This window comes from Gobius niger (genome assembly GCF_951799975.1).
Source record: "Gobius niger genome assembly, chromosome: 6".
Lineage (NCBI taxonomy): Eukaryota > Metazoa > Chordata > Actinopteri > Gobiiformes > Gobiidae > Gobius > Gobius niger.
In genome coordinates this window covers 28,941,952-28,956,098 of record NC_136857.1, presented here as the reverse complement: position 1 = coordinate 28,956,098, position 14,147 = coordinate 28,941,952, and the positions used below count along the sequence as shown (strand labels likewise).

General features: G+C 42.9%; 1 protein-coding gene across 21 annotated transcripts in view; it reads left to right on the top strand.

The window, feature by feature from the left end:
• LOC306964092 (NACHT, LRR and PYD domains-containing protein 12-like) overlaps positions 1-14,147 on the top strand; it is a 188,364-nt gene that overhangs the window by 117,646 nt on the left and 56,571 nt on the right. For 3 of the 21 annotated variants that reach the window (XM_079557964.1, XM_079557963.1, XM_079557960.1), the window contains one exon: positions 13,897-14,010. The exons of the other annotated variants lie outside the window; for them this stretch is intronic. In XM_079557964.1, the coding sequence (XP_079414090.1) occupies positions 13,897-14,010 (114 nt within the window). The remainder of the gene's footprint in view (positions 1-13,896; positions 14,011-14,147) is intronic. 21 annotated transcript variants of the gene reach the window in all.

The window sequence follows — 14,147 nt, the reverse complement described above, 5'->3', positions numbered from 1 at the left end:
CAAAGTAAAACCATAACTGTAAATCTGTGTCAATCCATTTACCTACTTCAATCGTGTTGCTGAAAAGTCAGCAGCTCAGGCTCAGACAGGAGAGAGATACGAGGATGTTTGTATCATGTTGTAACAAATGTGTTTCTTGTTAGTCATGAGCCTGTCCCCATAGTCTCCTGACTGCTATAAAAACATGTGTAAACTCCACAGAGGCAGAGCCACATGAACGTATAGGGGACATTTAGTGTGAGCTGAGGCGCTGCGTCCTGCTCACTTATTGGAGCTATAATACTGTATTTAATCTTATAAGTATCTTCCAGGTCCAGGTCGACCCACAGATTCAAGTTGATTCACGTCACTAAAGAGAAAATAGCCTTAAATCAATTTACCCAATTGGTCAAAAGCTGAACTTTTCAAGTATTTTGTCTTTGTTACTGTGTATCACAAAATAAATCACATATTTGTGTTTTATACCATGATATAAATGATAGTCCATAACGCCCAGTCCTGGTAAGAATGACTTTAATTCAGAACAAAGGTTTGAACTGTCCAGATGAAACACTGTCATTTTAATCATAATCAGCAAATCAGAAACATTGTAGTTATTTTGAAGCTCAATAATCACAAACAACACTTTACAATATAGAGTCGTCCATGTTCAGCTTGTATAACAGTGTGATTTTAATGTCTATCAAAGTATCTCAACACACAGCCATTCATGCAGAAACTGGTGGAACTAAAAGTGTGAAACCCCTCAGTGAAAATGTCCACATTTGGGACAAAATGTCACTATTTTGTTTTTCCACCAGGATTTTCTAGCTCTGTCTTAAACCTCTCGACCATAGAGTTCACCAGAGCTTCATAGAGTCAATACATTCAAATAGTTTCATCATCTGTTCATCATTTATTCTTTATTCAGATTGTACAACTGCAGTTTGTCAGAGTCCAGCTGTTCTTCTCTGGCCTCAGCTCTGAAGTCCAACCCCTCACATCTGAGACAACTGAATCTGTCCTTAAACAACCTGAAGGAGTCAGACGTCCAGGAGCTGCGTGAACTCCAACAGAGTCCTCACTGTCGACTGCAGATGCGACAGTGAGTATATACTATAGTGTAGTGAACAGGAGTGGATCAAGGCAGAGTCTGGTTTGGCTGATCTCAGTGAATGTGGCTCTGCTGAATCCACATGAAACAGTCCCAAACTGCCCCTCCTGATGCTGCAGTCCAGCCTCCTGTCTCAGGCTCCATTGGACCAAACATAAGGACTGTTGGACTCTGTTTAGGCCAGTCTGCTCTGATTGGTCACTGCAGCTTCCTCAGTCCTTACTCCCATTATTACAGGATTTGAAAAACCGCACGTCGACCTGGGACTGATGTGATGGTCACAAATCACTGGAACATGTTGGAAAATGTCATCAAACGGACTACATTTCATTTTCTTAAACCATCCTTCGAAACACCAGACTATTACACACTGAAGTGCACTTTCTGTTGCTGCTAAATGACTAATGACTGTTTCTCTTCCCTCTGTGTCTAATAACTGTCTGTGTCGTCTCTTTACAGCTGATCGTAACCAAACCATTGTCCTGAGTGTTGATCCTGGACAGAGGGAGCTCATGGACCAGACTCAGCCCTGTCCACACCTGACATTTACTGTGTCCTCTCACTGACCTGGACAACAGCTCTGAAACTACACTGAGACATTCTGCTTCCATTCTCGCTCCGACAGAGTCTTACCATCGTTAGACACCACATTTTAGATCAAGAGCTGAAGATACAGGGACAATAATTGGAGTTACATGCAATGACAGAAACAATCACGGGGGAAAAACACTTGTTCTCTGGACGTGTGGGAACATTATACGATTGAGTGACTTTTAAACCTTAACACCATCAGGACTAAAAGCAAACACCAGCTCATTCTCCGATGGTTAGAAAATGAATCCTTGGACTCTTTCCTGGTCGTTGTCGTATGAGAAGTCATCATTCCACTCCTGTGTGACGTTTGCAAACTGACAGACAAATCCAAGGTGAAAACTGATCATGTGGAGCGAATGTTTGTGTCAAAAAGTCGACTTTATATTGAATACTCAGTCTTTTAATGCAGCAAGAACAATACATTTCGCAATACATCGCAAAACCAAGTAGTTTGCAATTCCAAATCCAAACACACGGGGCAGCAGAGGGCAGTGTAGACTTGGAGTCGTTGTTCAGCGTTGTTTAAACCTGGAACTATTCTTTTAGGACGTAGAGCAAACACACTGACTGTTTTAAAAGGCATTTCTAACATAAAGATAATCCCGGTTGCCTTTGCTGGTCACACAGCACCTGGCAACCCAAAGCACGCGGCTCATAGACTTTCTCACTTCATGTTTTCAGTGGGTTTGAGTTTAAGAACCAAAGTAAAAAGTATCACTGTTGATTAAACAACTTTATTGATGTAAAATATTCCTGTAATTGTAAATAAATCCAGATTAAAATCATTATCAGTAAAATCCATGTTTTTAATCCATCCATCCATCCATCCATTTTCTTCTGCTTTATCCGGGGCCGGGTCGCGGGGGCAGCAGTCTCAGCAGAGATGCCCAAACTTCCCGATCCACACACACCTCCTCCAGCTGTTCTGGGGGGACCCCGAGGCAACACCAGGCCAGCTCAGAGACATAGTCCCACCACCGTGTCCTGGGCCTTCCACGAGGTCTTGTCCCACTAGGACATGCCTGGAACACCTCCCGCGGGAGGCGACCAGGAGGCATCTGAAACAGATGCCCGAGCCACCTCAGCTGGCTCCTTTCGACGTGGAGGAGCAGCGACTCTACTCCGAGCTCCTCCCGGGTAACTGAGCTCCTCACCCGATCTCGGAGGGTGCGCCCAGCCACCCTGCGAAGGAAACTCATTTCGGCCGCTTGTATTCGCGATCTTGTCCTTTCGGTCATTACCCAAATCTCATGACCATAGGTGAGGGTGGGAACGTAGATCGATTGGTAAATCGAGAGCTTTGCCCCGACTCAGCTCCCTCTTCACCACGACAGACCGATACAGCAACCGCATCACTGCTGACGCCGCACCGATCCGTCTGTCGATCTCACGCTCCATCCGTCCCTCACTCGTGAACAGGACCCCGAGATACTTGAACTCCTCCACTTGAGGTAAGGACTCCCCACCGACCTGTAGAGGGGAAGCCACCTTTTTCCGGTGGAGAACCATGGCCTCAGATTTGGAGGTGCTGATCCTCATCCCGGCCGCTACACACTCGGCTGCAAACCGCCCCAGTGCGTGCTGAAGGTCCTGGTTCGTTGAAGCCATCAGAACAACATCATCCGCAAACAGCAGAGATGAGATCCTGAGGCTCCCAAACCGGACACCCTCCGGCCCCTGGCTGCGACTAGAAAATCTGTCCATAAAAGTAATGAACAGAACCAGTGAAAAAAGGGCAGCCCTGGCGGAGACCAACACGCACCGGGAACAGGTCTGACTTATTGCCGGCAATGCGAACCAAGCTCCTGCTGCGGTCATACAGGGAACGGACAGCCCTTAGCAGAGGGCCCCGGACCCCATACTCCCGGAGCACCCCCCACAGGGCACCACGAGGGACGCGGTCGAACGCCTTCTCCAGATCCACAAAACACATGTGGACTGGTTGGGCGAACTCCCACGAACCCTCAAGCACCCGACGAAGGGTATAGAGCTGGTCCAGTGTGCCACGACCAGGACGAAAACCGCATTGTTCCTCCTGGATCCGAGGTTCAACTATCGGCCGGATCCTCCTCTCCAGCACCCCGGAGTAGACCTTACCGGGGAGGCTAAGGAGGGTGATTCCTCTGTAATTGGAACACACCCTCCGATCCCCCTTTTTAAAGAGAGGGACCACCACCCCGGTCTGCCAATCCAGGGGCACTGTCCCCGACCGCCACGCGATGTTGCAGAGACGTGTCAGCCAAGACAGTCCTACAACATCCAGAGACTTAAGGTACTCAGGGCGAATCTCATCCACCCCCGGAGCCTTGCCACCAAGGAGCTTTCTCACCACCTCGGTGACTTCAGCTTGGGTGATGGACGAGCCCACCCCCGAGTCCCCAGCCTCTGCTTCCTCATTGGAAGACGGGATTGAGGAGGTCCTTTAAGTACTCCTTCCACCGACCGACGACATCCCCAGTCGAGGTCAGCAGCTCCCCACCCGCACTGTAAACAGTGTTGGTGAAGCACTGCTTCCCCCTCCTGAGGCGCCGGATGGTTTGCCAGAATTTCTTCGAGGCCGACCAATAGTCTTCCTCCATTTTCAATCCAATCCAACTTTATTCATAGAGCACATGTCAACATATAAAATAAGTTTCCAAAGTGCTGCACAAACAAGGTACAGTGCAAACAATAAAAACTATAAAAACAGTCAAATTAAATAAATAAAAACCTGCCATAAACAATAAAAGTCAAGGATAAAAAATTAATCAAATGAAAAGGACACAGAGGCCACACGACTCACGCAGTGTTAAAAGCCAAAGAGTAAAAGTGTTTTGAAGACGAGACTTAAAACACTCCACTGTGGGGGCCGTTCGGACGTGGAGGGACAGGGCGTTCCACAGCTTAGGGCCAAACACTGAGAAGGCCCCGTCCCCTCCAGTTTTACGCCTTGTGTTGGGGACCACACGCTGGAGCTGGCCCTCAGACCTCAGAGCACGCGCTGGTTTGTACATTTGAATGAGGTCAGTGATATATTGAGGGGCCAAAGCTAAAAACACACAAAGTACCATTTTAAAATCAGCTCTAAAACGGACCGGGGGCCAGTGCAGGGAGGCTGAAATCAGGGTGATGTGCTTGTGTTTCACTTTGGATAAAAGCCTGAGGTGATAAAAGCCAGATTTGACGACCACATTTACTTGCTTGTCTAGTTTAAAATCATTACCAGTGATGCCAAGGTTGGTGACCGAGGGTTTAACACAAGAATTAAAAGAACCCAAACCCAAAACACAATGACCTCAGTTTTACCCTCATTTAGACTCAGAAAGTTATGGGCCAACCAAGCCTTGACGTCACGGAGACACTTGAAGAGGGGTGTCAGGGGGCTGGAAGAGTGTTTCTGGAGTAGTAAATGTGGCGTCAGCGTAAAGATGATTTTGAATGCCGTGTTGCTTAAAGATACAGCTTAGTGGGAGGAGGTAGAGTGCAAAAAGAAGAGGTGCGAGTATAGAACCCTGGGGGACTCCACAGTGAAGAGGGGCAGAAGGCGAGGTGGGCCCCCCCCAGCCTGACAGAACACGACCTCCCCTGAAGATATGACCTGCACCACTCCAGGGCAGTCCCCCTGACTCCCACACAGTTTTCCAAGCGCTTTAAAAGAACTGTGTGGTCCACCGGGTCAAAAGCTGCTGTCAAATCTGAAAGCACGAAAATGGCAGAATTTCCGGAATCTGTAACTAAAAACAAGTCATTAAAAACCTTTCAAAGTGCAGATTCTTTGTAGCCTGATTGGAAAATATCAAAAATGGTGTGTGCTTCCAGAAAAGACTGTAGCTGCTCCAGGACACATTTCTCCAGAGTTTTAGCATCAGGGCCAGTTTAGAGATTGGCCTGTCGTTGGATGGTTCTGAGGAGTCTGTACCAGGTTTTTTCAATAGAGCTACAACAACAGCCTCTTTACATAAAAGGGGGACCACACTAAAGTCAAGGCTACTGTTGGTCATTTAAAACAGTCTGACCCGCTCCACAGAGCACCTGAGGCAAATCACTTATAACACCAGACAAACCATATAAATGTTTTAACCATTTTGCATTTAGAATACCTTATATTTGAGCAGCATCAGCTTCGTGGTTGTATAAGCTACACAGCGGCGGAGTGATCTGCTGGAAAATAGTCCCTCAAAATGCGATCATTCATGTGATGCAAGGTCAGTTATGTTCCAAAAATTACTCTATCGACACAGACATTTATATGGTTAGTCTGGTGTTATAAGTGATTTGCCTCAGGTGCTCTGTGGAGCGGGTCAGACTGTTTTTAATGCAGGCTAGCTGATACCATAGACATGCACTAGCCTAGCGCCACGAAACTCTTCAAACATAAGAACTGCATGAATTACAAAAAAAAATATCTCCAGAAATCAGCAACACTCTGGATAACAAGGAAATGAGGCCAAAAAAAATGTCATGTCAAAAATCCTGAAATATCCCTTTAACATAAGAAACAGCACTGAACATACAGTCGGCCTATAACAACCGTTAATAAAATCAAATCAACAATCAACAATCAAAGTTCAAACGGCCAGCAGAGGGCAGCAGAAGACAGATATGATTTTAAAAGCTCAGTTGAATCAGGCTGTGGTGATTTAAAGAATATTTTGTCAACAAACAAAAAACTCACACAATTGCCCCTTTATCCCTGAATTATGTTAAAACAATAAAGTGGTGAATAATAAAGGGAAAACCAGCCCCAGTCTCTCCTGTGGGTGTGGCTTTGTACAAATCTCCAAAAGTATGAAAACTGAAGCTCCACATAAACATATTTAAAACGAGTCAGACCAGATCACAGACTGATCACGTGACTTACAGGAAACACAGAGGGGCGGGGCTTCTCTCACCTGACGCAGGTCCCAAAGTGAAGTTCAGAGAGACTGAGTTCACATGCAGAGGTAAGTGTCACTTTGTTTGATTTGACTTTACAAACTTTAAGAAAATTGTAAAAACGTATATATATTGTAAAAATTGTACAAACGTATATATATATATTTTTTGCATATTTACATAGGATCAGAGTTACCCCGGGGTAGATAGAAGCTGAACATGAACACTGTTGTGATACCTTGTTGGAACAAAAAAAAAGAAAAACAGACACTGGAGTCAGAGAAAAGGTCTGAGATTAAATTCTTCATTCATGCCTTTGGGACTCATGGTGTCCAATGTGTATATCCAATAGGCCTCCCTTTTTAATAGTTGCTTGTTTAAGTCGCCGCCTCTGTTAGGTAGTTTGACCTGTTCTATGCCCACATACCTAAGTGTGCTGATATTGTGTTGTGCTTCGGCAGAGTGTGTTGCTACAGGGCTCCTAGAATCATTGTTACGAATGTTCGATCGGTGTTCAGTGATTCTAGTTTTGAGGGGTCGTGCACGGACACTTGAGCATATAGATGGCATTGTAGGTGTTGCAGGTGATAACTCCTTTTATTTTGTATGTTCTGCCGGTTCTTGGATGATTAAAGGTCTTAGTCTTTTGTGTAAAATTGCATTGGGTGCAATGTCTGCACCTGTAGTTTCCATGAGGGATGTGTTGTAGAAAGTGAGTCTGAGTGAGGGGAGGCAAATATTGTTGAGGTTGGGCGGTCTTTTAAAAACAACTCGAGGCAGGAGGGCAAAGTCTTGTAAGTTTGGATCCGATTTAATAATGTGCCAGTGTTTGTTGATAACGTTTGTAAAGTCTTTAGCAAGAGGGGAATATTGCAGGACACAATTCAGTCTGGATTCTGTGTTTTTAGTGTTGTCCGTTCAAGGCATTCCTTCTGAGAGACTGTGTTGAAACGATTGTAAGCTGCTGAGATCCATTCACTCTTATAGTGTCTTTGCTGAAGGCGCTTACTTAGGTCCTCAGCTTGTGTCTGATAGTGCTCATCGGAGCTGCAGATGCGCCGAATTCTGTTGAACTGGGACAAAGGTCGGCTTCTTTTTAGAGGTACAGGATGGAAAGAGTCACCATGTAAGATAGAGTTTCTGTCGGTGCTTTTCCTGTACAGGTTTGAAGCCAGTTTGTTTGAGTCTTTGTAGATGAGAATGTCTAAAAAGTTTTTTTACAAATGTATATTTACAGATATCAATTTGAAACTTGTGCTGTTGATCACTGGCATAAATGTGAGAAAAAAATACATTGCAAGTTTTCTGTCATTTTATCTTTTCATATAAGAACAAGGTGTTTTATGCCAAAAAATGATCCGAATTTCCCATCTTTTCGGAGACGAAATGTGAATAATGGATAGAGCTACATTCAAATTTATGGTTTCATTTTATTGATAAATGAGTTACCAAGACGTTTTCAGAGGGGATTTTGGATTTCTTGTTTAGTTTTTAAATAAGCTGTTTTTAGTGTAAAAATGTGTAAAAATGTAATTTTCGCCTTGTTTTTTGATATTCAAAACTCAATAAATGGGGCTTAGGGATTAAATAATAAAAAATCCCTTTGAAACAATCTTCCAATTATTGTTCAGTCCAAGGCTGGAAAATGTGAAGTCTTTAAGTCCGACTGACGTGGACATAGTGTCGCCACAATGACAGAAAAAGTGTTTTGAGAAAAAGGCCCTTGAAATTGCATCAGGGCCAGTTTAGAGATTGGCCTGTCGTTGGATGGTTCTGAGGAGTCTGTACCAGGTTTTTTCAGTAGAGCTACAACAGCAGCCTCTTTACATAAAAGGGGCACCACACCAAAGTCAAGGCTCCTGTTGGTCATTTTAAGTATAGGGCCAATGGTCGTCCATGCCTCCTTATAGAGGCGGGAGGCACAGGGTCAGTTGGAGAGGATGAAAGCTTGAGTTTACTGACCTCCTTAAAGGAATAGGCCACCGTTTTTATATACTGAGATATGCTCTTACCTCACTTTAGCCAAGTTAATATATCCCCGTCTGGTCTTTGTCCGTGCGCTCTGTCACGCAAACGGAGCACATACGCAGCCTCTCCCACATGTCATATAGCTCCAAAAAAGCTCACGATAGAAGCTACCAAGCTCTTCCACGTGTGCCCTATTTAAATAAAGTTACGTGAAGTGTTTTCATGCGAAGTATATTTACACAGAAATGTAGCATGTCGATTTTATAAGCAGATAAAGAGGGGGACTATATTGTGAGGCGTAATGATACGAGGAGTAAAACGTCCGCGCAGTAACTCCTAAAGGTTATTGACGGAAGTGAGTGGGGGGGGAGTCTTTAGGAGTTACTGCGCGGACGTTTTACTCCTCGTATCATTACGCCTCACAATATAGTCCCCCTTTTTATTTGCTTATAAAATCGACATGCTACATTTCTGTGTAAATATACTTCGCATGAAAACACTTCACGTAACTTTATTTAAATAGGGAACACGTGGAAGAGCTTGGCAGCTTCTATCGTGAGCTTTTTTGGAGCTATATGACATGTGGGAGAGGCTGCGTATGTGCTCCGTTTGCCTGGCAGAGCGCACGGACAAAGACCAGACGGGGATATATTAACACGTCTAAAGTGAGGTAAGAGCATATCTCAGTATGTAAAAACGGTGGCCTATTCCTTTAAAGAAACTCAAGTGATACTGGCTCAAAGCTGCTGAACAAATAAGAGCAGACCCTGTCAGGTGCAGGATTTGACAAGGGGGTCACAATATTAGTTCTGATCTTAGCAACCGTAAAAAATCAAGTCCTTTACAACACGTGGATTCAAACTGATCCATGAATCCGTTTGTATCGTGTGCGGAAAAACTCTCTCCGATTTTTCCTGTTTCCTAATTCTCCACTGTAGTTTATTGCACAGCTGTAAACTTGTTTCACACTGTAGGATGTGGTGGAGTCTCTTTATTAGCTGAGGTTTTCTGCTCTTTGTAAGGAAGAAACTCAATTCAATGACAACATTTTAGAAACTCGTCATGTTTGGTCTGATGTGTTTTTGAACCGAGCACATTTTCTCCAGTTCTGCTTTACCCAAATCTAAAAGCTTCTCACTGGAGTTTACAGCCTATAGACCAGTGTGAAGACTCATTTGAAAGCTAAGACCAACAAAGCTGTCAGACTGTGAGACTTTTAGCTCTACAATATAATGAATGTTTTGATTGAAACAGGGATCACAGTCTGCACTTCCCTGTTTTTATATCGTTAAACTTTGATATTACCATATTGCTCCAGCTTTTAAAGCCGCTGTACCTGATTTCTCCCGTTCTCAAACAGCGACACAGTGAGGAAGTACAATTTCAACTGTTTTAGACTCATTTCTAGTTCTCACAAACCCTCCCACACGTCTCCATCTTCTACTCGCTCGAATTCATGAACGTTTTACAACAACGACAAGTTCACAGTCAAGAAAACACCAACGACTTCTCAAATTCCTGCTTTTACTAGAAAAAGAGTTTAGGTTCAGAGCTGATAAATCCCTGATCAAACCTTTATATGAGGGACATTTTCTGACCTGATCATCAGCTCTGGCTCCTCCTTTGTCCTGTTTGTCATCAGGCTTTTCCTAAAACTAATACAAACCCTATTTATGCAATCTTATATAAAGCCCTGAGCAGCTTTAAGTGGGGGTGGTTGTCTCATGGACTCGGGGGTGGTTGACTCATTGGTAGAAATGGTGGGAGATATAGTTTTTGTGTCCATATGTTTTTGTGATCGTATCATTTTAACATTTACTTTTGTTGAGGTATTGGGTGATTTTTCTATGTTTTAGAGCTCGTTATTTAAAGGGATATTTCAGGATTTTTGACATAGGGCCTCATTTCCTAGTTATCCAGAGTGTTGCTGATTTCTGGAGATTTTTTTTTTCAGTAATTCATGCAGTTCTTATATTTGAAGAGTTTCGTGGCACTAGGCTAATGCAAGGCTAGTGCATGTCTATGGTATCAGCTAGCCTGCATTAAAAACAGTCTGACCCGCTCCACAGAGCACCTGAGGCAAATCACTTATAACACCAGACTAACCATATAAATGTCGGTGTCGATAGAATAATTTTAACCATTTTGCATTTAAAATACCTTATATTTGAGCAGCATCAGCTTCGTGTTTGTATAAGCTACGCAGCGGTGGAGTGATCTGCTGGAAAATAGTCCCTCAAAATGCGATCATTCATGTGATGCAGGTCAGTAATATTGCAAAAATTATTCTATCGACACCGACATTTATATGGTTAGTCTGGTGTTATAAGTGATTTGCCTCAGGTGCTCTGTGGAGCGGGTCAGACTGTTTTTAATGCAGGCTAGCTGATACCATAGACATGCACTAGCCTTGCATTAGCCTAGCACCACGAAACTCTTCAAATATAAGAACTGCATGAATTACAAAAAAAAATATCTCCAGAAATCAGCAACTGGATAACAAGGAAATGAGGCCAAAAACAATGTCATGTCAAAAATCCTGAAATATCCCTTTAACATAAGAAACAGCACTGAACATACAGTCGGCCTATAACAACCGTTAATAAAATAAAATCAACAACAATCATTGTTTTTTTAGAACAAAGTTCAAACGGCCAGTGGAGGGCAGCAGAAGACAGATATGATTTTAAAAGCTCAGTTGAATCAGGCTGTGGTGATTTAAAGAATATTTTGTCAACAAACAAAAAACCTCACACAATTGCCCTTTTATCCCTGAATTATGTTAAAACAATAAAGTGGTGAATAATAAAGGGAAAACCAGCCCCAGTCTCTCCTGTGGGTGTGGCTTTGTACAAATCTCCAAAAGTATGAAAACTGAAGCTCCACATAAACATATTTAAAACGAGTCAGACCAGATCACAGACTGATCACGTGACTTACAGGAAACACAGAGGGGCGGGGCTTCTCTCACCTGACGCAGGTCCCAAAGTGAAGTTCAGAGAGACTGAGTTCACATGCAGAGGTAAGTGTCACTTTGTTTGATTTGACTTTACAAACTTTAAGAAAATTGTAAAAACGTATATATACACACCAATGTACAGAATGTACATATATTTTTTTGCATATTTACATGGGATCAGAGTTACCCCGGGGTAGATAGAAGCTGAACATGAACACTGTTGTGATACCTTGTTGGAACAAAAAAAAACAAGGAAAACAGACACTGGAGTCAGAGAAAAGGTCTGAGATTAAATTCTTCATTCATGCCTTTGGGACTCATGGTGTCCAATGTGTATATCCAATAGGCCTCCCTTTTTAATAGTTGCTTGTTTAAGTCGCCGCCTCTGTTAGGTAGTTTGACCTGTTCTATGCCCACATACCTAAGTGTTTGTTGATAACATTTGTAAGGTCTTTAGCAAGAGGGGAATATTGCAGGACACAATTCAGTCTGGATTCTGTGTTTTTAGTGTTGGTCCGTTCAAGGCATTCCTTCTGAGAGACTGTGTTGAAACGATTGTAAGCTGCTGAGATCCATTCACTCTTATAGTGTCTTTGCTGAAGGCGCTTACTTAGGTCCTCAGCTTGTGTCTGATAGTGCTCATCGGAGCTGCAGATGCGGCGAATTCTGTTGAACTGGGACAAAGGTCGGCTTCTTTTTAGAGGTACAGGATGGAAAGAGTCACCATGTAAGATAGAGTTTCTGTCGGTGCTTTTCCTGTACAGGTTTGAAGCGAGTTTGTTTGAGTCTTTGTAGATGAGAATGTCTAAAAAGTTCATTTTACATTCGTCATATTCCATTGTGAACTTAAGGTTATAGTCATTGGTGTTCATGAACTTGTGAAAGTCTTTCAGCTGTTCCGCAGTGCCTTTCCAAACAAAGAAAATGTCATCAATGTACCTCCTCCAGTTTGATATGGTAGGAATGGATTGTTGGCTTGGTTGAAGATGAACTCTTGTTCGAGATGTCCGACGTAGAGGGATGCAAAGCTCGGGGCCATTTTGGAGCCCAGACTCGTACCTGAGATCTGCAGGTAAAAGTTGGATTCAAATAAAAAGAAGTTAGTTGTGAGAACAATATCCAAGAGATCAAAAAGGCATTGTGTGCCGGGGTACAGTTAGTTCTCTGGTCTAAAGAGAATTCAGTTGCTTGTAGTCCCCCTGCGAACGGGACATGTGTCCATGGAGTTCTTAAAAATGTTACAAACAATTGATGTATCCAGTGAATGTTTACTTGTTTTTATGGACTTTGAATCGCTCTACACACATGGGAGGCCTATTGGATGTGCACATTGGACACCATGAGTCCCTATGAAGAATTTAATGTCAGACCTTTCCTCTGACTCCAGTGTCTGTTTTCCTTTTTTTTTGTTCCAACAAGGTATCACAACAGTGTTCATGTTCAGCTTCTATCTACCCCGGGGTAACTCTGATCCTATGTAAATATGCAACAACAAAAAAAGTACATTCTGTAAATTTTTGTGTATATATATATACGGTTTTACAATTTTCTTCTATCCTGTGGTTGTCACTTGCCTTGTACCAAAGGGCAAACACGAGCTTCAGCCCTCGGGGTAAAGTTGTGAAGATTTACAGTTTGGTGAAACGTTTCAGCTGAATATTTGTAACTTCAGACTGAGGTCAGACTGGATTTCCTGTTCTTAAACTGAGGAGTTACACTTTTCTACACTTTTTAAACCAAACTTAATATAAGAAACAGCTCTGAATATACAGTCGGGCTATAACAACCGTTAAAATGTCACATGAATAAAATTAAATCATCAGTAATTTTAGAACACAGTTGAAATGGCCAGCAGAGGGCAGCAGAAGACAGATATGATTTTAAAAGCTCAGTTGCAATAATGATGTCATTCTAAAATCTCCTGTATAATTCAGGTAAATGAGAGCAGAATGTGGAGGCGTCTGGACGGGTCAGTTGTTCCTGGAGCAGGAGGAAACAGCTGAAGTTTCAGCTCAAACAGAAGCAGCAGAGACTGAAGTGTCTCTTCAAAATGAAACAGTGAAACACGACTGAGGAGGTATTTGGATGAAGAACAACTTTATATAAAGCAGAAGAAAGTTCAAAGCGTGTTTAAGATCTGTCTGAATGAAAAACTGATTAAAAAAAAATTATTGTTTAATATTGTTTAACAATCAGTGGAAGTATAAAAAGCCCAGATTAACTAAAGTTTTTAAACCTATAGTGACTCTTAGTTTCCCTGTCCTTGAGCTTTCAGACAGAAACATGGAGAGAGTGTGTGAGGATGAGGAGGAGGCTCAGTCTAAAAACAAAGCAGAGCCCACTCAAACACAGTGAGTACATCAGAGGAGCTACACCTGCACTTTATCTGGTTATTGTCTCATTTTGTCTTTCTGAATCAATCTGTCAGAGCTGAGAGTCCGAGACAGAGAGCAGAGTTCAGCTGTGAGTCTCTGAAGAGCGACAGGTCCATGATTGATCCTCTAGACTTCAGTGGTGAAGCTGTATCTGTTCAGAGTCTGCTGTGAGTGAGACTCTTCTCATACAAACATCTTCATCATCACCTTCAACATGAAGCTCATCCTCCACAGAATAAGAGTCACTGCAGCACATTACACATGATCATTAACATATAAGTCCAGTACATTTACACACAAGACT